The sequence below is a fragment of the Bos taurus genome, chromosome 17 (genome assembly GCF_002263795.3).
Source record: "Bos taurus isolate L1 Dominette 01449 registration number 42190680 breed Hereford chromosome 17, ARS-UCD2.0, whole genome shotgun sequence".
NCBI lineage: Eukaryota > Metazoa > Chordata > Mammalia > Artiodactyla > Bovidae > Bos > Bos taurus.
In genome coordinates, this window is record NC_037344.1 from 5,020,081 (window position 1) to 5,040,836 (window position 20,756).

At 42.6% G+C, this 20,756-nt stretch overlaps 1 protein-coding gene across 5 annotated transcripts in view; it reads left to right on the top strand.

Moving 5' to 3' along the window:
- Positions 1-19,380, top strand: part of TMEM154 (transmembrane protein 154) — a 52,060-nt gene extending 32,680 nt beyond the window's left edge. For 2 of the 5 annotated variants that reach the window (XM_002694322.6, XM_059876224.1), the window contains exons 4-7: positions 1,032-1,059; positions 2,224-2,309; positions 4,301-4,361; positions 16,828-19,380. In XM_002694322.6, coding sequence (XP_002694368.1) covers positions 1,032-1,059; positions 2,224-2,309; positions 4,301-4,361; positions 16,828-16,843 — 191 coding nt within the window. In that variant the 3' untranslated portion in view covers positions 16,844-19,380. Of the gene's footprint in view, positions 1-1,031; positions 1,060-2,223; positions 3,672-4,300; positions 4,362-16,827 lie in introns of those variants that run through there. The other 3 variants (XM_059876223.1, XM_059876222.1, XM_059876225.1) reach the window with 2 other exon arrangements.
- Positions 19,381-20,756: the final 1,376 nt, after the last annotated feature.

The following is a 20,756-nucleotide window of genomic DNA, read 5'->3' on the forward strand; positions in this document are numbered from 1 at the left end:
TCTAGTAGGAGAGACAGACAATGAAGAGTTAACCAGAGAACCTGATTGAAGGCAAATTGTGGCGGACACTATGAAGGGGCAAAGAGAAGCTGAGCTGGCAAAGATGCGCCCTGTTTCAGACAGAGGAGATGGAGGAGGCCTCTCTGAGGAAAGCTGATGTAATGGGGCAAAGGACTCTTGTGCCTGCCATACAGAAAGCCAGGCTCTGACAGTGGGAGTCTGCAGCAAAGGAAGGGTTTATTACAGGTTGCCATGAAAGTGGGCAGGAGAGAAGCCTCAGATCCACTCCAATTTGGTGGTTGAGTTTGGGGTGTTTTTAAAGGAGAAGAGCAAAGAGGCTGCCATTAATCATCAACTGTGACATTTCTTAATCATGATTTTGGGAGTCAGGATGTCTCTGGTTTATGATTCTCTGGCCAGGTGGGCCATGGCTGGGGGTCCGTGAGCTTCTCTTGTCCTGGAGAGACAACCTGAGTTTGTGCTTTAATGATGACATATTCACAGCCATTTTAGTCATCGGACGCTGGTTGATTAATGTTCAGTTAGCCCAGGATTGAGGTCAGAGGGAACAAGAAAGGAAGAGAAATTAATCAACTGGCAGGGGTCCTTCTGTCTTGGGGGGTTGGTTTCACCGAGACCAGAAGGCTGTGAGGGGTACAGCCGTACAAAGAGCAGGGGTGAGAGGAGGGTACCGAGGGGAGCCTGGGATGGATGTCCTGCATCCTACTCCGTGACAGGGGGACCGGGTCACAGAGTTCAGTTTGCTGTGTCACAAGGAGATGAGAGAGCAGTTGTTTAAATGCTCTCAGAGGATCACTAGACCTAAAAGAAAGATTTCACATAGACGGGACCTCATTTCAAAATGGCAATCTGCCCTTGATTGACGTAGAAGTTAACTATAGCCCCTTTCAAAACGTAATCTCTTGGAAGTCATTTCCGCGCTTTGTAGAGGAGATTTCAGCTGATGTGGAAATAAAAAGTTGTTACACATACTGAACACTAACATGACTTTTATATTTACTATCTTTTAGATGAACTGGGAAGTGAAAACGTGAAAGTGTAAGTCCCCCCCACCCCCAGCCCGTGTCCAGTTCAGCTTTGGGGTGGACCACGATGTTGGCGGGGGGCGGGTGGTGGTGAGCAGATCAAAGGGCCAGATTTTCAGGAGTTCTGGTTTTGACAGCCCTGGCGGGGCCTTCCTGCTTCCCGAACCCCAAGAAAATGTGCTGGAGTCCCACACCTCACCACAGGACAGGGGATCTGATGGGGGAGAAGGTCCTCTGTTCAGAAAAGAACCTTTTTCTGACTGCTATCAATTCCAAATGCATCGGTGATTGAGTATTCTGACTCTGGGTGTATTTCAAGGACATAAGTTCATTTATTCTGATTAAAAAATTTATCACCAGGGACGAGATTTTAGTTGGTATTAAAGGAGGGGAACCCTAGTAGAAGCCCGGAGTTTATATGTTGAGAAGAAGATCCTGGTGGGGAGTGGGGCAGGAAGAGGAATGGAGGTGGCAGGAGGGGATGGGGAGAGAGGATTCTGCCTGGAGGAGAGGCCTGGGGCGCTGTCACCGTCTCTCTGTCTCCCCCCACACTCCCCTGTGCTTGTTTGGACCCTAGGCCGGCCTCCTCTGCAGGGGCAGCCAGTGGATCAGAGCAGGTGGGCCGCTCCCCCAATCCTACCTACATTAACTGGGGCCTCTTCCTTCCCCAAGGAGAGCTGAACCCCAGCCCGGGAGGGCCCTGGATTTCTGAGCACAAGGGCTCCATTTCTTCTAGGCAGGAAAGCCTGGAAAGGGAAGGGCGAGGTGGTGAAAGTGGCCCGTCCATCAGCCTCCTGACCTGGAGTGCTGATCAAAAACCCCCAAAGATGGGGAAGTGAAATTGAGCAAGGCTAAAATAAAATGCTAAATGTGGCAACTCCTTGGAGGAGCCTCAGACTCATCTCAGTACCTTCAGGGGAGCCAGCTCTCCTGGGCTTCCTCTCAGCCCATCATCAGTAATGGACGAAGGTATATTTTCGTTTTTGCTTTTTAGTTTGGTCCTCTTGAATAGAGCAAACGCCTAGATTACCCTAGAGCTTAAGATGTTGAATCAAGTTCACCTTCCTCACAGTCAACAGCCTAGGCTGTCCTCAAACAAAATTTAGCACATCACAAAACATGTTGGTTTTGTCTTTTGTTTTGTCTTTCCAACAAGCTCTTGACTTTCTCTCTCTAGCCCTATTTTTGAGGAAGACACACCCTCTGTGATGGAAATAGAAATGGAAGAGCTTGATAAATGGATGAACAGCATGAACCGAAACGGTATGTGGTGTGGAATAACCGAAGGTGGCTTTTTCTGTGCTCTGGTAAGAGGAGGCTGCCCCCTCTTCATAACTATGCCCTTGGATCCTGGGTGGGACCCTGTGAGCCCACCTACCTTACTTCCAGCACATGCAAGGAGTTAGCTGGGGCCTGACCATCCCCAAATACATAGTTTAATTATTGCATCAGTTGTTGCCACTTAGTGTATTTTTGCACATGTTTTTCAAGTGGACTTTTTCAAGAAGAAAATGGACTGTGTTTTTTTTTCAAGTGAGGAAATCTCTTGAGACCAAACTCTCTGGAAAAAGTTAGCATCCGGCATTACCGGAAGTATTATAGAGTTTAGAGACCTGTGATTTTAATGTGTGTATAGATGTAAAACTTTATCAGATATAGTTTACATAGATCTGAGCTATAGGCACTAGCCATTAACTTAAAATTTTAAAAACTTAAAGTTTAAAGCTTCATACCTTAGTCACTTTAGCCACCTGTGTCTAATGGCTATTATATTAGACTGTGCAAATCTAGAACGCTCCCTTTATTGTAGAAAGTGCTATTGGACTTTGCTAGCAGAGATAGTAATATGAATATCCCATTATAACTTAATTTCCAGTTGATATCTGACAGTAATTGTAGTATGTGTTCCTTGCTGGTGGTGGTTTAGTGCTAAATCATGTCTGACTCTTGCAACTCCATGGACTGTAGCCCACCAGGTTCCTCTGTCCGTGGGGTTTCCCAGGCAAGAATACTGGAGTCGGTAGCTATTTCCTTTGCCAGGAGATCTTCCAGACCCAGGGGTCGAACCCTGGTCTCCTGCATTGCAGGCAGATTCTTTCCCACTGAGCCACCAGGGAAGCCCATACTTTTTATTAAATCAATATTTGGACTTAAAAATGATGACAGCTGTTTTTTTTTTTTCCTATTTTTAATTTCTCTAAAAAATCAATACATTATCTTACTGCTCGTGTTAAATTAATACAATCCACTATTTATATTATCATACCACTTGCTTTTGTTTTGTTTTTTTTAAACATTTATCTAAAAAAAAACAAAAAACAAAAAACCCGGGGATCTGTCAGATTCAACAATGAACAATGGAGTTCTCAAAAACCAGATACTCGTTATCGGAATTTTTGTACCAGAGGCTCATCAAGGTGAATATTCCAAAAGATGAAAACTACTTAACTAACATGGACAATTTTGGGGAAGAATGGCTTGATAAAGCATTTGAGGATAGGGGTGAGTCACTGAGATAATCCTTAGAGTAGTTTCCTTTTGTGGCTTTTAGTTTATAAAAGTAATGTACATACACAGCAGAATTTGGAAAATGAAAAAAAAAAAGGTAGAATGAAGAAAAAATTTCTACCACCCAAGATAATCTCAATATTTTGGTGTATTTCCTTTTTTGTGGCTGAGATAATTGTAATTCAAGTCATGGTCCTGTTACAATCACTAAAACCATTTCCATTTGACAACTAAAGAAGAGAGTTGTTTGGACACATCGGTGATAGATCCAGCAGATTTCCCTCCCTTGAAAACAGCAGACATGTAACGGGAGAAAATTCTGATGGCTTTAAGAAAGTCGGTTGTTCCCCACTTTACCTGCTTCTTGCTCCTGACTGAAGTCATTCTGCAGGCACAGCAGAACCTCGGTGAAGCTGTTTTATTCCAGCGTCTACCCTGAACTGTGCAGATTCTAGTCTTTGGAGCCCCTGGGGGGTTGTTCAGCAGCTGAACAGCCAAGCAGTGATGAATTGTGCCCTTTTCCGCTGAGGCCAGAGACATGCTGAAGTCTTGCATCTGCACCATTAGTGTTTTTTCCATTTCAAGAGCCTTGCCATGATTAATCTTTTAACCTCTGAAATTCCCTGGTGAGGCTATTTCTGCACAAGTAATGGGTCAGAGAGATATGATGTTCAACGGCACAAGTCTTGTGGATAAAAAGTAGAATTTCAGTGACTAATAATGAGCCCGGTTTTCTTCTGTCCTAGCTGACTATGAATGTTTACCTACTTTAGAGGAAGAAAAGGAACCAAACCTCAACAACCCAAGGTACTTCTTATTTCTACCACATATGCGAGTGGGGGAGGGGGGTTGGAGGCCACAGCTGAGGACTTTCACTCCCCTTCTCTGTGCCTATAAATTTTATGTGACTATTTTCATGGCCGTACATTGGTGTCTTGTGGAGAAATGGAAGTGTGGGTTATGGAAAACAGAAAAGTACAAAGTAAATATCTTAGTGATTCTTTATCTTTAGAAATAAATTAGTACGTATGTTTTCTTGCCCTTCTAAAGAGACACTGTTGAGTAGGCTTCTGCTTTAGTCCTAAAAGTTCCTGGTTATAACAAACTGCAGGTTTGTTTATCTTGGATGAATAGATGTTTGGTCAGGAAAACAGATGGAGGTGACAATCTCAGCAGGGTAACTGAACAAGAGTGGGTAAAAATGAACATATAACAAACGAAAGAAAAGAAATCCCCTTTAGGTTGGATCGTTCTTAGTGTTAGTGGCTCAGTAGTGTCCAACTCTTTGTGACCCCGAGGACTGTAGTCCCCCGGGCTCCTCTCTCCTCGGGATTCTCCAGGTAAGAATACTGGCTGCTGCTGCTAAGTCGCTTCAGTCGTGTCCGACTCTGTGCGACGCCGTAGACGGCAGCCCACCAGGCTCCTCCGTCCCTGGGATTCTCCAAGCAAGAACCCTGGAGTGGGTTGACAGTTCCTTCTCCAGTGCGTGAAAGTGAAAAGTGAAAGTGAAGTCGCTCAGTCGTGTCCGACTCTTAGTGACCACGTGGACTGCAGCCTACCAGGATCCTCTGTCCATGGGATTTTCCAGGCAAGAGTACTGGAGTGGGGTGCCATCGCCTTCTCCAGTGGGTTGCTATTCCCTCCTTCAAGGGATCTTCCTGGCTGAGGGATCAAACCCATGTCTTCCACATTGCAGGTGGATTCTTTACCATCTGAGCCACCAGGGGAGAGAAATTAAATGAGAATTTTAGAACTCTAATATTGTGGCCACCTGATGCGAAGAACTGACTCACTGGTAAAGACCCTGATGTTCGGAAAGATTGAAGGCAGGAGGAGAAGGGGACGACAGAGGATGAGATGGTTGGATGGCATCACCAACTCAATGGACGTGAGTTTAAGTAAACTCCGTGTGTTGGTGATGGACAGGGAAGCCTGGCGTGCTGCAGTCCATGGCGTCACAGAGTCAGACAAGACTGAGCGACTGAACTGAACTGAACTGAACAAAAACCCATATTCTGTTCTACCACTAGGTGGCTCTGCTTGATAGAAAATTTTAGTGCACCAGGGCAGGCGTGTTCTTCAGCCTGCCACAATTTTGTTTAAATTGTATTATCTTTTGTGAGGATAGAAATGATCATGTTTGGGTGTTTTTGATCAGAGAATTGTCAGTCAGGACTTGGGCCGTGCTGGTAGGAAATAGGATTGATGATTCAGCAAGTCAGGGACTTGCTCTGTAGAGCACGGCTGTGATTTGGTGGGGCGGGGGTGCTGAATTGTTGATGGGGTGACTCTAAGATGACCAGTGAGCAGGGAACTTGACTGAGCGCATAACTGAGATGTCAGACTTCCATAAGAATAAATTTTCAAAGCAGCATAAATACCCACCCCGTCTCCCTCCAGGTTAACCAGAGAGCCTACACTAGTCACCTGAATTGGGTCCAGAGTGTAGTTACTTTTCATAAGCAGTTCCTGAAGCCAGCATGTTGCAGGGAAAGACTGGTTACTAGACAGTGATTGAGGCAGTCAGATGTTTGACTTGTTCTGCTTCTTCTGCTAAACCTTGCCTGGGAAGTCAGGCCACCACAGTCTTAGTGGGTCAAACCTCCGCCCTAATGCAGAATCTACATCTTGTTGTAGATGTCAGTTATTGTTACCTCTGTAGGTGCTTGCATATTAAAACTCATCACTGGTTCAGGAAAGAGTTTATCCTATTTAAATGAGTTATCAGACATTAACAAGCAGATGAAAGAAAATACACTAGTGAGATTATCACAAAGCACATTACCAAGAAATATTTTCCTTGCATTTTTACCTAAAATGAACATCTATGTGTGTCCAGTATAGGGCCCAGATCACCATTAAACCCCTGTAAGTATCTTATTATTGAATCTCTGATGGGCACCCTCTAAAGATGTGAAATGTCATTGGTTTTTATATACCTGCCTCTTGTTCTTTGAAATTATTGGCAACAGAGGAGAGACTTAATGTTAGAAATTGTATGATGGTAAAAGCTTTTTAGAAGTAACACTTCTTTGAAATATTGAGAGGCTGGTCTCCTAAATAAGTTCTACCACATTTCACCTGTAAGGCAAAAAGCCTTAACCTATTTGGAGAGCTGGTTTATACTCAATTATTGTTTTTAAAGGGAATGTCTACATTCCTCTGCTGGTCCAGTGCTTTCTGTTTTAATTCACAAGACAGCTGTCAGGCCATCACTTCATTCTTTCTTGATGAAGCCAGGACCAGAGTTATAGACCGAAAGTGGCAAGTCCCCAGTCTTTGGTGTTGGAGACACTGTCTGATTACTCCAAAGGGTATCTTGATATTGCAAAGCAAATTTAGTTTTTATTCACTAAAACTCATAAGAGTGCAAAGCACTTAGAACAAACCTTGGTACAAAATTAGCTCTGAGTTAATATTAGTTATTCTTAATTATTATTAAAAAGTTAGAATTGATGTACATAAACACGTTGCCTTTTGGGTTAATGAGCTTGTGTTCCAAGGTCGAGGCTCATCTACTAAGCATTATTTTTGCCCCTGGTTCCCCTGGGGACTTCTTTTTGGAGCTTGCCAATCCTGAGAAATCATGAATTTATTTAATCCCCTAGGAAAGATCTGGAGACTAAGTTCCCCGTCCACTATCAGCATAGGTCCCATTCATGTCGATGATTTCAGAATAGCCATCTTAGAAGTTTGGAGGGTCTGAAAGGGTACATATTTTGGATTATCTCATAGTTTGTATAATCTTTCTTTTCCATCATGATTTTATTTACATCTCTCTTTTTTTTAAGTTGTCTTCATTACATTGATAATTGATGAAACATTTATTTGGAATTTCTAATCCAGGACAGAAAAAGGTCCTTTTTTTCTCTGACACGTTGTGAATCATTAGAGATATAGGTGGCAAGTGCATTGATCTTTGGGCTTAGATCAGACAGGTGGTTTTAAGACCTGCTTTGGATGCTCATTTGTTCTTTGTACTGAGACAAGTAACCTGAATTTTGTAAGGTTCGATCTTCCCATCTTGAAAAATGGATATAATGCCACCTATCCTCCTAGTTTCACAGGATCTTACGAGATAAAAAAACATTTTGGAAGTTTCAAAGCACCATGCAAATGAAATGATTTCTTTTATGCTCTGGCAATAGTTCTCTCCATCCTTTCCAGTCAGCTTTTTTTTTTTTTATTCGTCTATTTTGAGCAAATTTAGGTTCACAGCAAAATCCAGCAGAAGTACAGAGAAATCCCATACACCCTGGTCCCCACATACACAGCCCTCCCCACTGTTGACACCCCCACCAGAGTGGGACCTTTCTTACAGTTAGCCTCTTTTGAGACACCATTACCTCCAAAGTTCCCCAGTGGTTTCTTCCTTTACCATCTAAGCAATACCCAGGTGATTCTACTGCTTCAGAAAATGCAGTTCAGTTCAGTTCAGTTGCTCAGTCGTGTCCAGCTCTTTGCGACCCCATGAATCGCAGCACGCCAGGCCTCCCTGTCCATCACCAACTCCCGGAGTTTACCCAAACTCATGTCCATTGAGTCAGTGATGCCATCCAACCATCTCATCCTCTGTCGTCCCCTTCTCCCCCTGCCCTCAATCTTGCCCAATATCAGGGTCTTTTCAAATGAGTCAGTTCTTCGCATTAGGTGGCCAAAGTATTGGAGTTTCAACTTCAGCATCAGTCCTTCCAATGAACACTCAGGACTGGTCTCCTTTAGGATGGACTGGTTGGATTTCCTTGCAGTCCAAGGGACTCTCAAGAGTCTTCTCCAACATCACAGTTCTAAAGCATCAATTTTTCAGCATTCAGCTTTCTTTATAGTCCAATTCTCACATCCATACGTGACTACTGGAAAAACCATAGCCTTGACTAGACGGACCTTTGTTGGCAAAGTAATGTCTCTGCTTTTGAATATGCTATCTAGGTTGGTCATAACTTTCCTTCCAAGGAGTAAACGTCTTTTAATTTCATGGCTGCAGTCACCATCTGCAGTGATTTTGTAGCCCAGAAAAATAAAGTCTGACACTGTTTGCACTCTTTCCCCATCTATTTGCCATGAAGTGATGGGACTGGATGCCATGATCTTCGTTTTCTGAATGTTGAGCTTTAAGCCAACTTTTTCACTCTCATCTTTCACGTTCTTCAAGAGGCTCTTTAGTCCTTCTTCACTTCCTGCCATAAGGGTGGTGTTATCTGCATATCTGAGGTTATTGGTATTTCTCCCGGCAATCTTGATTCCAGCTTGTGCTTCCTCCAGCCCAGCGTTTCTCATGATGTACTCTGCAGTAAGTCCCCCACATAAGAACAAGTTCCATGCCAAGAGTGCGTTCATAAGTCCAGTTTTTGTTCATAAGTCCAACAAGTTAGCCTGGATACCCAACTAACACAATCACCTATATGCCACTGCTTTTGCGTTTGCTTCCGGACATCCTAGGCCTGACATAAAGATCCTGTACACTGTACTCTACATGGTCCTGTACAAGAAGTGCACAAAAGCACAGCCTCCTATAGAGGTTGCACGTACATGACAGTATGCACTAGATATGTGAACTGACTTATGTGATTAGACATTTGAACATGTGCTCGCATCTTTGAAAGTTTGCATCTTGAAGCTTTGTATGTAGGGGATTTGCTGTATATAGAAATCACTGGAGATTGAAGTGAATGGAAAGCACACTTTTCCATCCTGCTTAGATTAGCAGGAGGATGAGCAACTAAGACTTCGGGAGTCCATGTACTTGATGCTAGGGAGGCACCCTGACACGGAGCCTCTGTTATCCATAAAGTCCACTGTGCTCCTGGGAAAAAGGAGTTGATCTGGTCACCGTCCTACACTTAATGCAGTACCTTGTGCATTAAAGACTTTAACCCTTCAGCCTTCCCTTGTTTGGGTCCATAATCTCAGGCCTTTCAGAGCTTTTCCCGTTACTTTGCCTTGTCCTCCCTGAGTGGACATTTTTTTAAGCTGTGGAATCTAAAATTTCGCACAGGATTTTGGTAAGGGCCGCTGCTGCTGCTGCTGAGTCGCTTCAGTCGTGTCCGACTCTGTGCGACCCCATAGAGAGATGTACAAAGTATAATGGGAATTTTGCAGTATGGTTTTCATGTTTTCAAAAAAATCAGTGGGTAAAAACAGCAAAGGAATTGCGGGGGAAGGAGGATTCTAGCTCCTTATTTCCCACCTTAGCATGTTCTCCTGGAGTTCATACTTGTTATGTGCCAGGCCATGTACAAGGAACTGGGAACAGCGTCAGTGGAACAGTGTCCAAGGGGTGGGCAGGGCAGAGCAGAGGTCTATGCTGGAGTTGAAGAGAATTTCATCACTGACATTGCTCAGCCTTGCCAGTGCACGGTGAAAACACAAACAGATCCACTGAGTTGGTTTTATTGTTTAAACTCTCTGTAAAGAGTTCACTCCCTTATTGTCTACCCCCATCCTTACCATACCTTTTTTTTTTTTTAAACTTTACAATATTGTATTGGTTTTGCCAAATATCGAAATGAATCCGCCACAGGTATACATGTGTTCCCCATCCTGAACCCTCCTCCCTCCTCCCTCCCCTACCAAACCCTTTTGAATACCTCTGGATAGTGGCAAAAGCAAGATAGAATTCCTTTCATCCTGGTGCTTTTAGTCTGGGCAGCCTCTTCCTTCTTTATGAGGCCTTTGTAACCAGACAATTTCCTGAAAGCTCGGTGTTTCTGTCTCTGTAATCTTAAGTGAATAATCACAGAGAAGGAATTGCAAATATTAGCCAAGTGCCTGTCTTCTTTCCCTTTATGCCTGTTGGCCACAGTGATGATTTTACGTTGAGTAACAGCATTGGGAAGGATTAGGGGGAAATTAGATTTGGTTTCATCCAAGCAGATTTATAATTTTGAAATTACAATAATAACAAAATAATGAGAAATTTATTCTGGATGCCAGATGCCTAGGTACTACTTCCTAGGAAATTAACTAAGTCAGAAGGGGTAAGTAACAATATTGTGGTTTTGAAATAATTCTGTTATTCATTTTATGATTCATGTCAGCTCAATAATGTTGCAAAAATGTATCACTTCAGTATTTCTCAGGAAAATCCAGGTTAGCTTAATAGAGAACTTTTTAAATTTTCCCTGTTTCTTCCCTTCTCTTTGTTTTCCTTTCTTCTTTCTTTCTTTTTTTTTTTTTTTTTGAGAAAGTACAATCATGGATGTAGTTTTTCACAATATATTTATTGAGTACCTAATATTTGCCTGGCACAGTCCACATCATGCCAAGACAACCAGCTAAAAATGAAATAATCCATTTGAATAAACCTGGAACTTAGATTAAGTAATTTGTCCAAGTTTACCCAGGAAGTTTATGATGAAGCTCTAACTAGAGAAGAATTTCTTTGAAAATTGCATTTTCATTTTCTTTGATTAGTTAAAAGAGATGTTCCAAAAATGAAAAGACAAATTAGAGGTTTTTTTTTTAAAGAACCTTTAGCAGCAAGAAAGCCAGCCACCACGAGACTGATCTATGAAAGTCTTTGGTGGCCAATGAATCCGTCATGCAGTGCAGTCATTGACAAGACTGAACCATGAATTGCAAGAAAGCAGCAGTTTTGTGTGAACTCTTTTGGGCTCTCCACTGCAGTAAATCTCTGTGGCCACTTCCAATTACTTTATGGGTTTCTTTTCTCTTTTTCTCTCTAGTCCCAAAAGTCATTTAAAAGTCAACAAGTATTAAACGTTAAGTATATTAAGTGCCAACTGATTTCCCTCAAATCCAAGCTAAGTACCATGAGGGGTTCAAAGCAGCAGTTTATAATCCTGCAGTATGCTAACCTCAAATGACACGGCTAACCTGCAGCGGTGTGTGTGTATGTGCATCTTATACGTGTGTGTGGTGGGTGAGAGGAGATGTACTAAATTCAATCAACCACAGCCTTGCTTGAACAGTAGCCCAGATTGTGTCTACACTGTGGGCATGATCTATGTGTCTTGGACCAGTTCTAGGTCTGGCTCTGATGTCAGCCAGATGCGTGTCTCTATAATTCCACCCTGGGCCAAGCCTCTTATGGGAAGGAGTAGGGACGTGCTACTGATGAAAAGGAAGAGAGCATGAGCTAACTGTTACATGATTTCCTGCTAAATTGAACTCTGCTGCTGCTGCTGCTAAGTTGCTTCAGTCGTGTCCGAAAATTGAACTCTGGACTCCCTCAACCAAATGAGAGAGCATCATAACTCGAGAAAGGTTTAGCATAGGTTTATTGCATCTTGGGAGATAGAACATTGGCTGCTGTCAGAAAGAGGGACTGTTACAAGATAAACTGGTCAGAAGGGCAGAGATGGCTTAACAGATCCTGACTGCAATGAAGGGACAGTTAGGAAACGAGGTGTCAGAACTGTGCTTCCTCATTTGACTGGTGGCGTTCCATTAAATGCTTTCTTAAAAATCACCAGATGATGCTTTTTAGTCAATTCAATTGGTTTGTAGAGTTTGGAGGCCTGTTACCATACAGCTTTTGGGAAAGCTGTCCCACATTCTTAAAATACCTATCTAACACTCCGAGAAAAATCACTCACTCATGCTGCTGTCACAGATAAGTGACTAAAACCATACGAATTACCATCAAGGCAAGCAATAGAGGTTTGAAGCAGGATCACTGGTTTTGTCTGTTGCAATTCCGTGGCAGTCTGCCAAGATATTTTTAACAGGGAACTCTAGGATTTGCCAGAACTGAAAACGCCTGGGCTGATTCGATCGTTTCACAGAGATGATAAATAGCCACAAAAACAGCAGGGAACACATTTAAAGGAATGAGCAGGAGAGAGAATAATGCCTCCAGGCTCGGGGGTGGGTGGGGGCCAGGTCCAGGTTGCTGACGCGCTAACAGGCTGGATGGCTCTCACACCACCTGCAGCAGTCCCGTGTGAGAGTTGTGACCCTAGGAATGACCTGATGCCCCGCAGCTGAAGCAACTTGTATCCCCGCTGGGACTGTCTCTGGTGTGGCGCGCCTGGAACGCTGTCACAGTGCCCAGATCCATAAGCACGTAAGCTCCACATGTAAATATCACGCATGGAGTCTCGTGCTCTCTGATGCTTTAAATGAATGGGTTCTAGTTGGTAGACAGTCTCACATGCTAAGTCTACATGATCCTTGTAGAGTGTTCTAAGCAAACGACATTGAAGTACATTCTCTTCAGAAATTGCAAGTTTGGGGGCTTCCCTGGTGGCTCAGTGGTAAAGAACCTTCTTGTCAATGCAGGAGACACAGGTCCAAATCCTGGTCTGAGAAGACCCCACATGCTGCAAAGTAACTAAATCAGTGTGCCACAACTCCTGAGCCTGTACTCTGGAGCTTGTGAGCCGTAACGACTAACCCTGAGTGCCACAACTGCTGAAACCCTTTGCTCTGTAGCCCATGCTCTGCAACGAGAGGAGCCATTGCAGTGAGAAGCCCATGCACTGCAGCTGGAGAGTAGCCCCTGCTTGCCACAGTTAGAGAAAAACCCCGACAGCAATGAAGGCCAGCAAAACCCAAATAAGTAAATAAGATAAAATTATGTTTTCAAAAAAGAAACTGAGTTTGTTTTGGAGGATAGTTTCTTAAAGCCTTTGGATATGTGAAACAATGTTCGAGGTCAGGTTTAATGGACGAACATTCACTAGTGTAGAATCTTCACCATCAGAACATAGATTCCTGTGTCTGGAGGTCAGGCCCTTGGTATTGAGCTTTACCTACATTTCCTCATTGATTTTTTCCCAATACCCTGCTAAGGTACATGGTATTATTAGGTATGTTTTGCACACGAGATGAGATCACAAAATTTGAGCTGAGGAACGTTGGCTTGCCCAAGGTCACACAGCCAAGGAAGTGTCTGAGCCCTGATTCAAGCTCTGGTCACCTGACCCTGTGCTCCAAAAGCCCCCGTGAGCATTGGCTCAACCAGGAAAGAGGCCCACGAAGAGGAATCCCCTGCAAGTTTAATCAAAAGATGTATGGGGTACTAGAAAAAGAAAGTGTTCAGATTTTTATGGAGGAACATAAAAGATTTAAACAAATAGAGACATACTGTGTCTGAATGAAAGACTCAACATTAAAAAAATTTACATTTAGATTCAACTTAGTGTCTTAAAGAGCCCAATGGGCATTTCATCTGGAAGGATACTTGGGCACAAATAGCCAGGGTAATTCTAAAAGAAGAAAAAAGAACAATCCTGTATAGGTGGGTGGATTTGCAGGGAAAATGTCCAATAGTTAAAACTGTGTACACTCAGAGCTAAATAAGAAGTTTTAGTGGAATAGAGTATTCAAAACAGCCTCAAGTATATGTAAACATTTAATATGCTCTAAAAGTAGTGAATCATAGCAAGTGGAGTATTCAATAACTAGTCTTAAGACAACTGACTGACATTTGGAGGGAAATTTTAGAACTCACACTTTAGATTAAAATAGACTTCAGGTAAGTTTAAATGTGAAAAAGAAAGGAAAACTTCAGAAAAATTATAGATAAATATTACTATAATTGTAAAGTGAGGACTGGCTAAAAAGTCAGAAACTGTACCAGAAAGGAATAGACTTAACTACATTTAAAAAAACATGAATAAATATGTCAAAATTGCAAAAACAGAATTTAACATACTTAAACTTTCCCGGCTCTTTGAATGACATTACTTTAAGATAAACAGATATGCTCAATGCTCTTTGTTTCTGTAGCCAGTCTTTTTAAAAATCATAAAGATTACTTTTTGAAAAATTTTTAAAAAGCACAATAAATAAAAGTAGGAGGAAAAAGACAAACTAGGAAAAAGCATGTGCAGTATGTGTGATGAAGAAAAATGACTGCTATTGCTAATACATAAATCAATAAGAAGGCAATTATCCCATATGAGCAAAGAATGGTAATAAGCAATTTGGCAGAAGAAGAAGTTAAAATTACCAACAGAGCCTTGAAAAAAATCTTTAGTCTTCCTAGTAACAGAAAAAAGTAACACAGGAGGACATTAAGGTAAATATTATATTATTTTCACCTATTAAGTTTACAAAACTGAAAATAATAATATTAGAGAGAATGTTGGGGAAAGGATATTTCCCTAAAGGAAAGTGTCAGGAGAAGGTAAATTTTTAGGGAAGGGGGTTGACAGTGAACTGGTTAAGCTCTAAAACTGCATACATTTTAACCTAGAAATTCCTCTTAGATGTTTATACAAGGCTAACAACTGGAAGCATGCAAAGATGTAGCAATTTTTATAATAAATGAAAACTGAAAATTGGAAATAGCTTAAATGTTTAACAATAAGAATATGCCTAATTTTTTTTTAATCTAGTGTGCTCTGTAGTCACGAAAAGATATTGTATATTTATTAGCCAGGAAAGAGGTCTATAGATGAATGAGAGTGAAAAAAAGCAGATTATATTTCAATATGCATAATATGATTCCATTTTTGTATAAAAGTATGTATATCATTTGGAGAAGGCAATGGCATCCCACTCCAGTACTTTTGCCTAGAAAATCCCATGGACGGAGGAGCCTGGTAGGCTGCAGTCCATGGGGTTGTGAAGAGTCGGACACGACTGAGCAGATTCACTTTCACTTTTCACTTTCATGCATTGGAGAAGGAAATGGCAACCCACTCCAGTGTTCTTGCCTGGAGAATCCCAGGGACAGGGAAGCCTGGTGGGCTGACGTCTATGGGGCCGCACAGAGTCGGACACAACTGAAGCGACTTAGCAGCAGCATGTATATCATTATCACAGAAAGAATTTTGAAAAGTAAACACCAAAATGTTAACTGTAATGAGATTGTTAGTACTTTTATATTGTTTATTTGTACTGTCTATTTTCAACAATGAATATGGATTGGTTTTATAGTAATAGTTATAACAATATAATTAATTTCAAAAATCACTTTTCTTGTAACTGCTGGACACAGATCAGTCTTGTGGACAAAGAGGGATTGTGCCCCTTGCTGTACAGCCTTGTGTTTTGGTCTGCTTAGAGTAGCTGAAATGTCAAGATAAGGCGCAAAAGAAAAACATGCAATCCAGAGACTTATGCTCTGTAGAGATGAACTCCTGGATCTTAGAAATATTATCTTGCTACCACCCAATTTCCAAGAAATGAGGTCTCCTTGCCTAGTTTAAGAGGTGTGCAGGGTGACTTGTGAAATGGGTGTCACGTCTGCTCTTCGGATAAAGAATGTCTTCATTTTCAATCGGGTTTCCATGAAATAAGTCTTTCTACAGAAGTTGTCCTTTTCTCCACGTCCACCTTCCCCCTTCTTTCCCATCGATCAGCCCTCCTGGTCACAGGCTTCTTCCCTGCCTTCACTACACAGACGCAGACACAAGTAGACATGTCTTCCCTTCCCTTTCTTGGTTAGGTCTGTGTATCCATCTGTCTGTCTGTCTGTCATCTAACAAGTTGCCCCTTGTTAGATGGGGCCCTTCCACTGACCTTTTGGAAGCACCTGGTGAGCACTGAACAGGTGAGCATTGAGGTGGGAGCCTGGGGAGCCCGATCGTTCGCAGCCTCCCACACCTCTGAACAAAGGCGCCACCGGCTCCTGACGGTCACTGTGCAGACACAGGTCACTTCAAGTAGAGACATGCTAGGATTTGGTTGAAGGGACACAAAAGTTAGAAAAAGAAGGGGTGAGGAGGTCGAATGGTCTGCTTTCCAGGAGACTTGGGTGGAAGCATGGTCTCACTGGGAAAGAGCCGCAGAGCCAGATATGTGGCCAAGGTAGCCACGTTAGAATCACAGGCAGAAATGCGCCTGCCGGTACGGCCATGTGCAGATACCACGTCCATCGCTTACGCCTGCTCACACCCAAGACGCCTGGTGATTGAATTCTAAATGGCACAGAGAAGGCCCCTCCAGATCCTCTGTGGATGTGAGCAAAACGGGCTTTTGAAACCATGCCAGGACCACAAGCTCTGAGAGAAAATAACACATGGAAATTTTTTTTCTAAAGGAAGAAAAAGGCAGTTTGGCATCTATTCATAGAAATGGGATTAGATTTAATTAAAGGGGGAACCCCAGCTCCATCTGGTTCTCTCTGTGTCAGCCCTGGGGAGGGATATTACTGCAAGAGCTAGGGATTATGTCTTGGCTTTTCTAGATTTCCTCCTCAGGGTTCAAATATAAAATCCAAACCGACCTTTGTTTGGGAAATTGTAATCTGGACACCGTTGGCTCCCTGACTGTCTATACTCTCTTGAGTCACCTCCATAGCTGAGTGACCAGCTCTCAGGAACTTCTTGGAAATATACTGTTGTTCTCTTTTTCACAGTGACAATGAATCCTGAAACTGAATGGTGCTAATGCTTTCCAAGAGAAGCAGCCCCGGAGGAAGCCCGCTGGGCCTGCCAACAGAGGATGAAGAGGATCCGAATTTAATTAACTTCAAATCAATGTAAACACAAGAACCTTTTGCTGTTGCTTCCAACGCCCACTCTTCCGTCGCCCAATGCATCACCTTTACTTGGAAGAATGCTTGATTGAGAAGTGCTGGGCAAAGGCCTGGATGCCATCCATCGCTGAGGGTGGGGGAGCCACGAGGTGCAGTCAGCGCTCATCACGGGGTGTTCCCTCTGCTCAGCCGACCTCTAGGGACTGGACTACCACTCTGGCTATGCTGAGTCCCTGTTACCTTTCTGCTTCATTCCTTGAGTACAAAACTGGACACTCTTATCTCTGGTTTCCTTCTGGGTCACTTTATGACCTAAATAGCTGGATAATTTCTTCTGATTAGTCAAGTCTTCTGATAGGTCAGTCACGTTCAGCAGGAACTTTGCTCAAGGTGAGTTATGTCATGGAAAAGACAGCAAACAAAGCAAGTGTTTCAATGTGTACGCCATCCCAGGGGGGTGGTAAGCTTGTTCCTGCCTGCCGTGAGACGCAGCGTGAGATACACAGTCAAAGGGATGCTGTTTGGTGACGTGTGGACTGTAAGTTGGCCAGGTGACAGAGAAATGGGAATTTTCCATGAAAGAGCGACTGTTTTCCTTCTCAGCTAAAATCAGCTGCTTGTTTCCACTTCCCCATGGCTCTTCCTTGTCCTCGCCACACCTCCCTGGCGTGTGGTGTGTGGGTAGATGGGAGCAGCTGGGCCTCTTCCGTCACCTTCTGTGTCCTGGAGATCTTTAAGGTCATCTGGAACAAACAGAACGGCATTAGGCTCTCTCTGTGTGGGTGGCGGGGACCTCTCCTCGCACTCAGGACCTCTCCTGCGCCCGGGACAGGTCTGGTGTGCTCAGCGCCACTCCCCAGGAGGCCAACACCCGTCCATCAGAGATGACATTCTACGTGATACTGTTGACATCCTCCTGCTAGAAGTGACGGCGCAAAATCAGAGGGGCCTATTTATCACTCCCACTCACGTAAAATCAATCTCCATTTAATCCTTAATTTTCCACTTCTGACCTTTAAAGCAATCGAGCAAATTAGGACTCCTCAGCTCTTCCACAGCACCCAATATTTTATTCCAGGAAAGAAACAAAGAATGAAAATGGTCTTTTACTCCCCACCCATAAACTGAGGCGGGGGTGGCGTGAGGTGGTTGAGGGTCACCAAACATTTGCTGCTGAATTTGGGGTCTTGTGTTTGAAAGGCCGCCGTAACGCATGACACATTCAGAATCCCTTACCTTCTGAACTGTGCCCACAATTTTAAAGGCAGAATTCCAGGCTACGGAGATCTTTCTGCTCCACCGAAAAATAGAACTATCTGGCTGTGTTTAACCACTGCTCTTACGCCATCCTGGGACTGTGCAGAGCTTTGGCAAAAAAACAGTCTTCATGGTACAGAACCACAACAGATGTCTGTTGTATTCTTTTTAGCACATCCGAATACGGCATTTTTGTTTTGCATGTTTTCTAAAGTCTTTTTCTGATGTGAACCATTTTTCAAAGTCTTTAGTGAATTTGTTACAATATTGCTTCTGTTTTATGCTTTCGGCTGGGGGGCATGGTTGGCCAAGAGGCATGTGAAATCTTAGTTCCCAACCAGGGATCAAACCCGCAACCCCTGCGTTGGAAGGCAAAGTCTTAACCACTGGACTGCCAGGGAAGCCCCCTGTTTTGCATATTCGTATTCAACTTGTGGTCCACAGTGACTCTCGGATATTTATGCCAGAATTGCCATTTTACCAAATCGTCATTTCAGCCTGTTTCATTTCTTTGTTTCTCATCAACATGTTGACTCTCTGAAGAGTCTCTTCTCTAGCTAGCTGTGTAAGATTTTTGCTGAACGCTTAGGTAGGCAAACATCACCCAACCCTATCAAATAATGGATGTTGGCAGTTCAGAGAAGGACAGGGGTTCTTGGAATCTCACTTGATGAAGCAGTATTTCATAATATGGTAAAAATATTCTTATTCAATATGTGAAATTACTTCAAATTCCAGAAGAAGCCAGCTTCAGCAATATATCATTGAATTTATATCTGAAAAATGTACTAACCCCTCTAATTGCACAATGTGCAAAGCACTTTAAAAAATATAGTTTATTCTGGCAAGATATGTTAGTATGGGTCAGAGCAGCCAAGGGTCGCTTCTAGTGCTCTGTATATTTTATTTACTATCCAATCAAAAGGCATAGGTTATGGTCCTTCTGAGAACTGTTTTTTAACCCAAACTAAATTTTTATGTTTTAGATTATTGTTAGTAAAAATCTTAATAATTTGCCCTAATTAGGTGGCCAATTAGAGCATAATGTGGCTTTAGAATATTTTCAAGATGTTTACATGTTATTGCAGTTTTGAACACGTTAAGCAAGTTAGGTTAACAACGTTGCCTCGTTGAACTCCTCAGGAAACTTGTGGTAATAAACGTATGAAAACCTCAGTCTAAACTTGGTGGCGTGACTCCTTTCTCTGGGAAGGTCATTGTTGTCCAAACACTGAGCACACAGCTCACGTCAGTCTTGACATCCAAGAGGTGATGGGCACCTCTCATCACCCTCCCAGCTCTGACAATGTAGAGGGGCACTTTAAAAAATACATCTGTCTATTTGTTTGTTTTGGTTGTTTAAACTCTCAGTTTTCACCATCTCTGGAAGAAGGCCCTTATGTTGAGTAAACATAAAGTGTACACATTAGTTTCAACTCTATCAGAATTGTACAAATTCTGAATATAGTAGAGTGAGAAGATGTAGCTTCACACTGGGAAGATGGCTAAAATCCTCACTGTGAGGAAAACCCTGACCTTTCTACTGAAGTACATTCACACATGCTGCTTTTTCACACTCAGGATGAAATCTGGGTTTTCCATTTAGATCTACAATAAGCAATCCAGAGTAGCTTCATAGACTATATTTCTTCTATCTTCAGTCAGTTCAGTCACTCAGTTGTGTCCGACTCTTTGCGACCCCATGAATCGTAGCACACCAGGCCTCCCTGTCCATCACCAACTCCCAGAGTTCACTCAAACTCACATCCATCGAGTCGGTGATGCCATCCAGCCATCTCATCCTCTGTCGTCCCCTTTTCCTCCGCCCCCAATCCCTCCCAGCAGCAGAGTCTTTTCCAATGAGTCAACTCTTCGCATGAGGTGGCCAAAGTACTGGAGTTTCAGCTTTAGCATCATTCCTTCCAAAGAAATCCAGGGCTGATCTCCTTCAGAATGGACTGGTTGAATCTCCTTGCAGTCCAAGGGACTCTCAAGAGTCTTCTCCAACACCACAGTTCAAAAGCATCAATTCTTCAGTGCTCAGCTTTCTTCTATCTTATGATAACCAGAAGATCATGGTATATTAATGTGGCATGGAAGTAATCAAATTGGTTGTTAATAATTACATAACCCTACCAACCAATTGCCTGAATGATTTATTTTTTTGAACAGCTCTTTGACACTGTCTTGTCTGACACCTTAATTTTACTTTCCTCTTAGTCCTTTTGGGGGTGGTTATTTTAAAATATCTGGTGGGAGGTTTCTGGTTTGTTTTGGTTTTTGTCCTTTTCTAAATAATATATCATGTTCATGAGATAGCAATACATACAAGTATATAAAATAAACCTTTTTAATCAACTCAATAGATGCTCTAAGCCCTTTTTGAAATTATATTTTAAGAAGTTAAATTCTTAAAGCAAAGTGTTAACAGTCACATGAAGGCTTTAACTCATTGTTCTACAAGATTAGAAATATATGTTGAACTATTTATGACAAGCAAAGGCGGATGGGGCCCCTTGCCAATTGGACTCCAGGTGGAGAAGGCTCAGTTA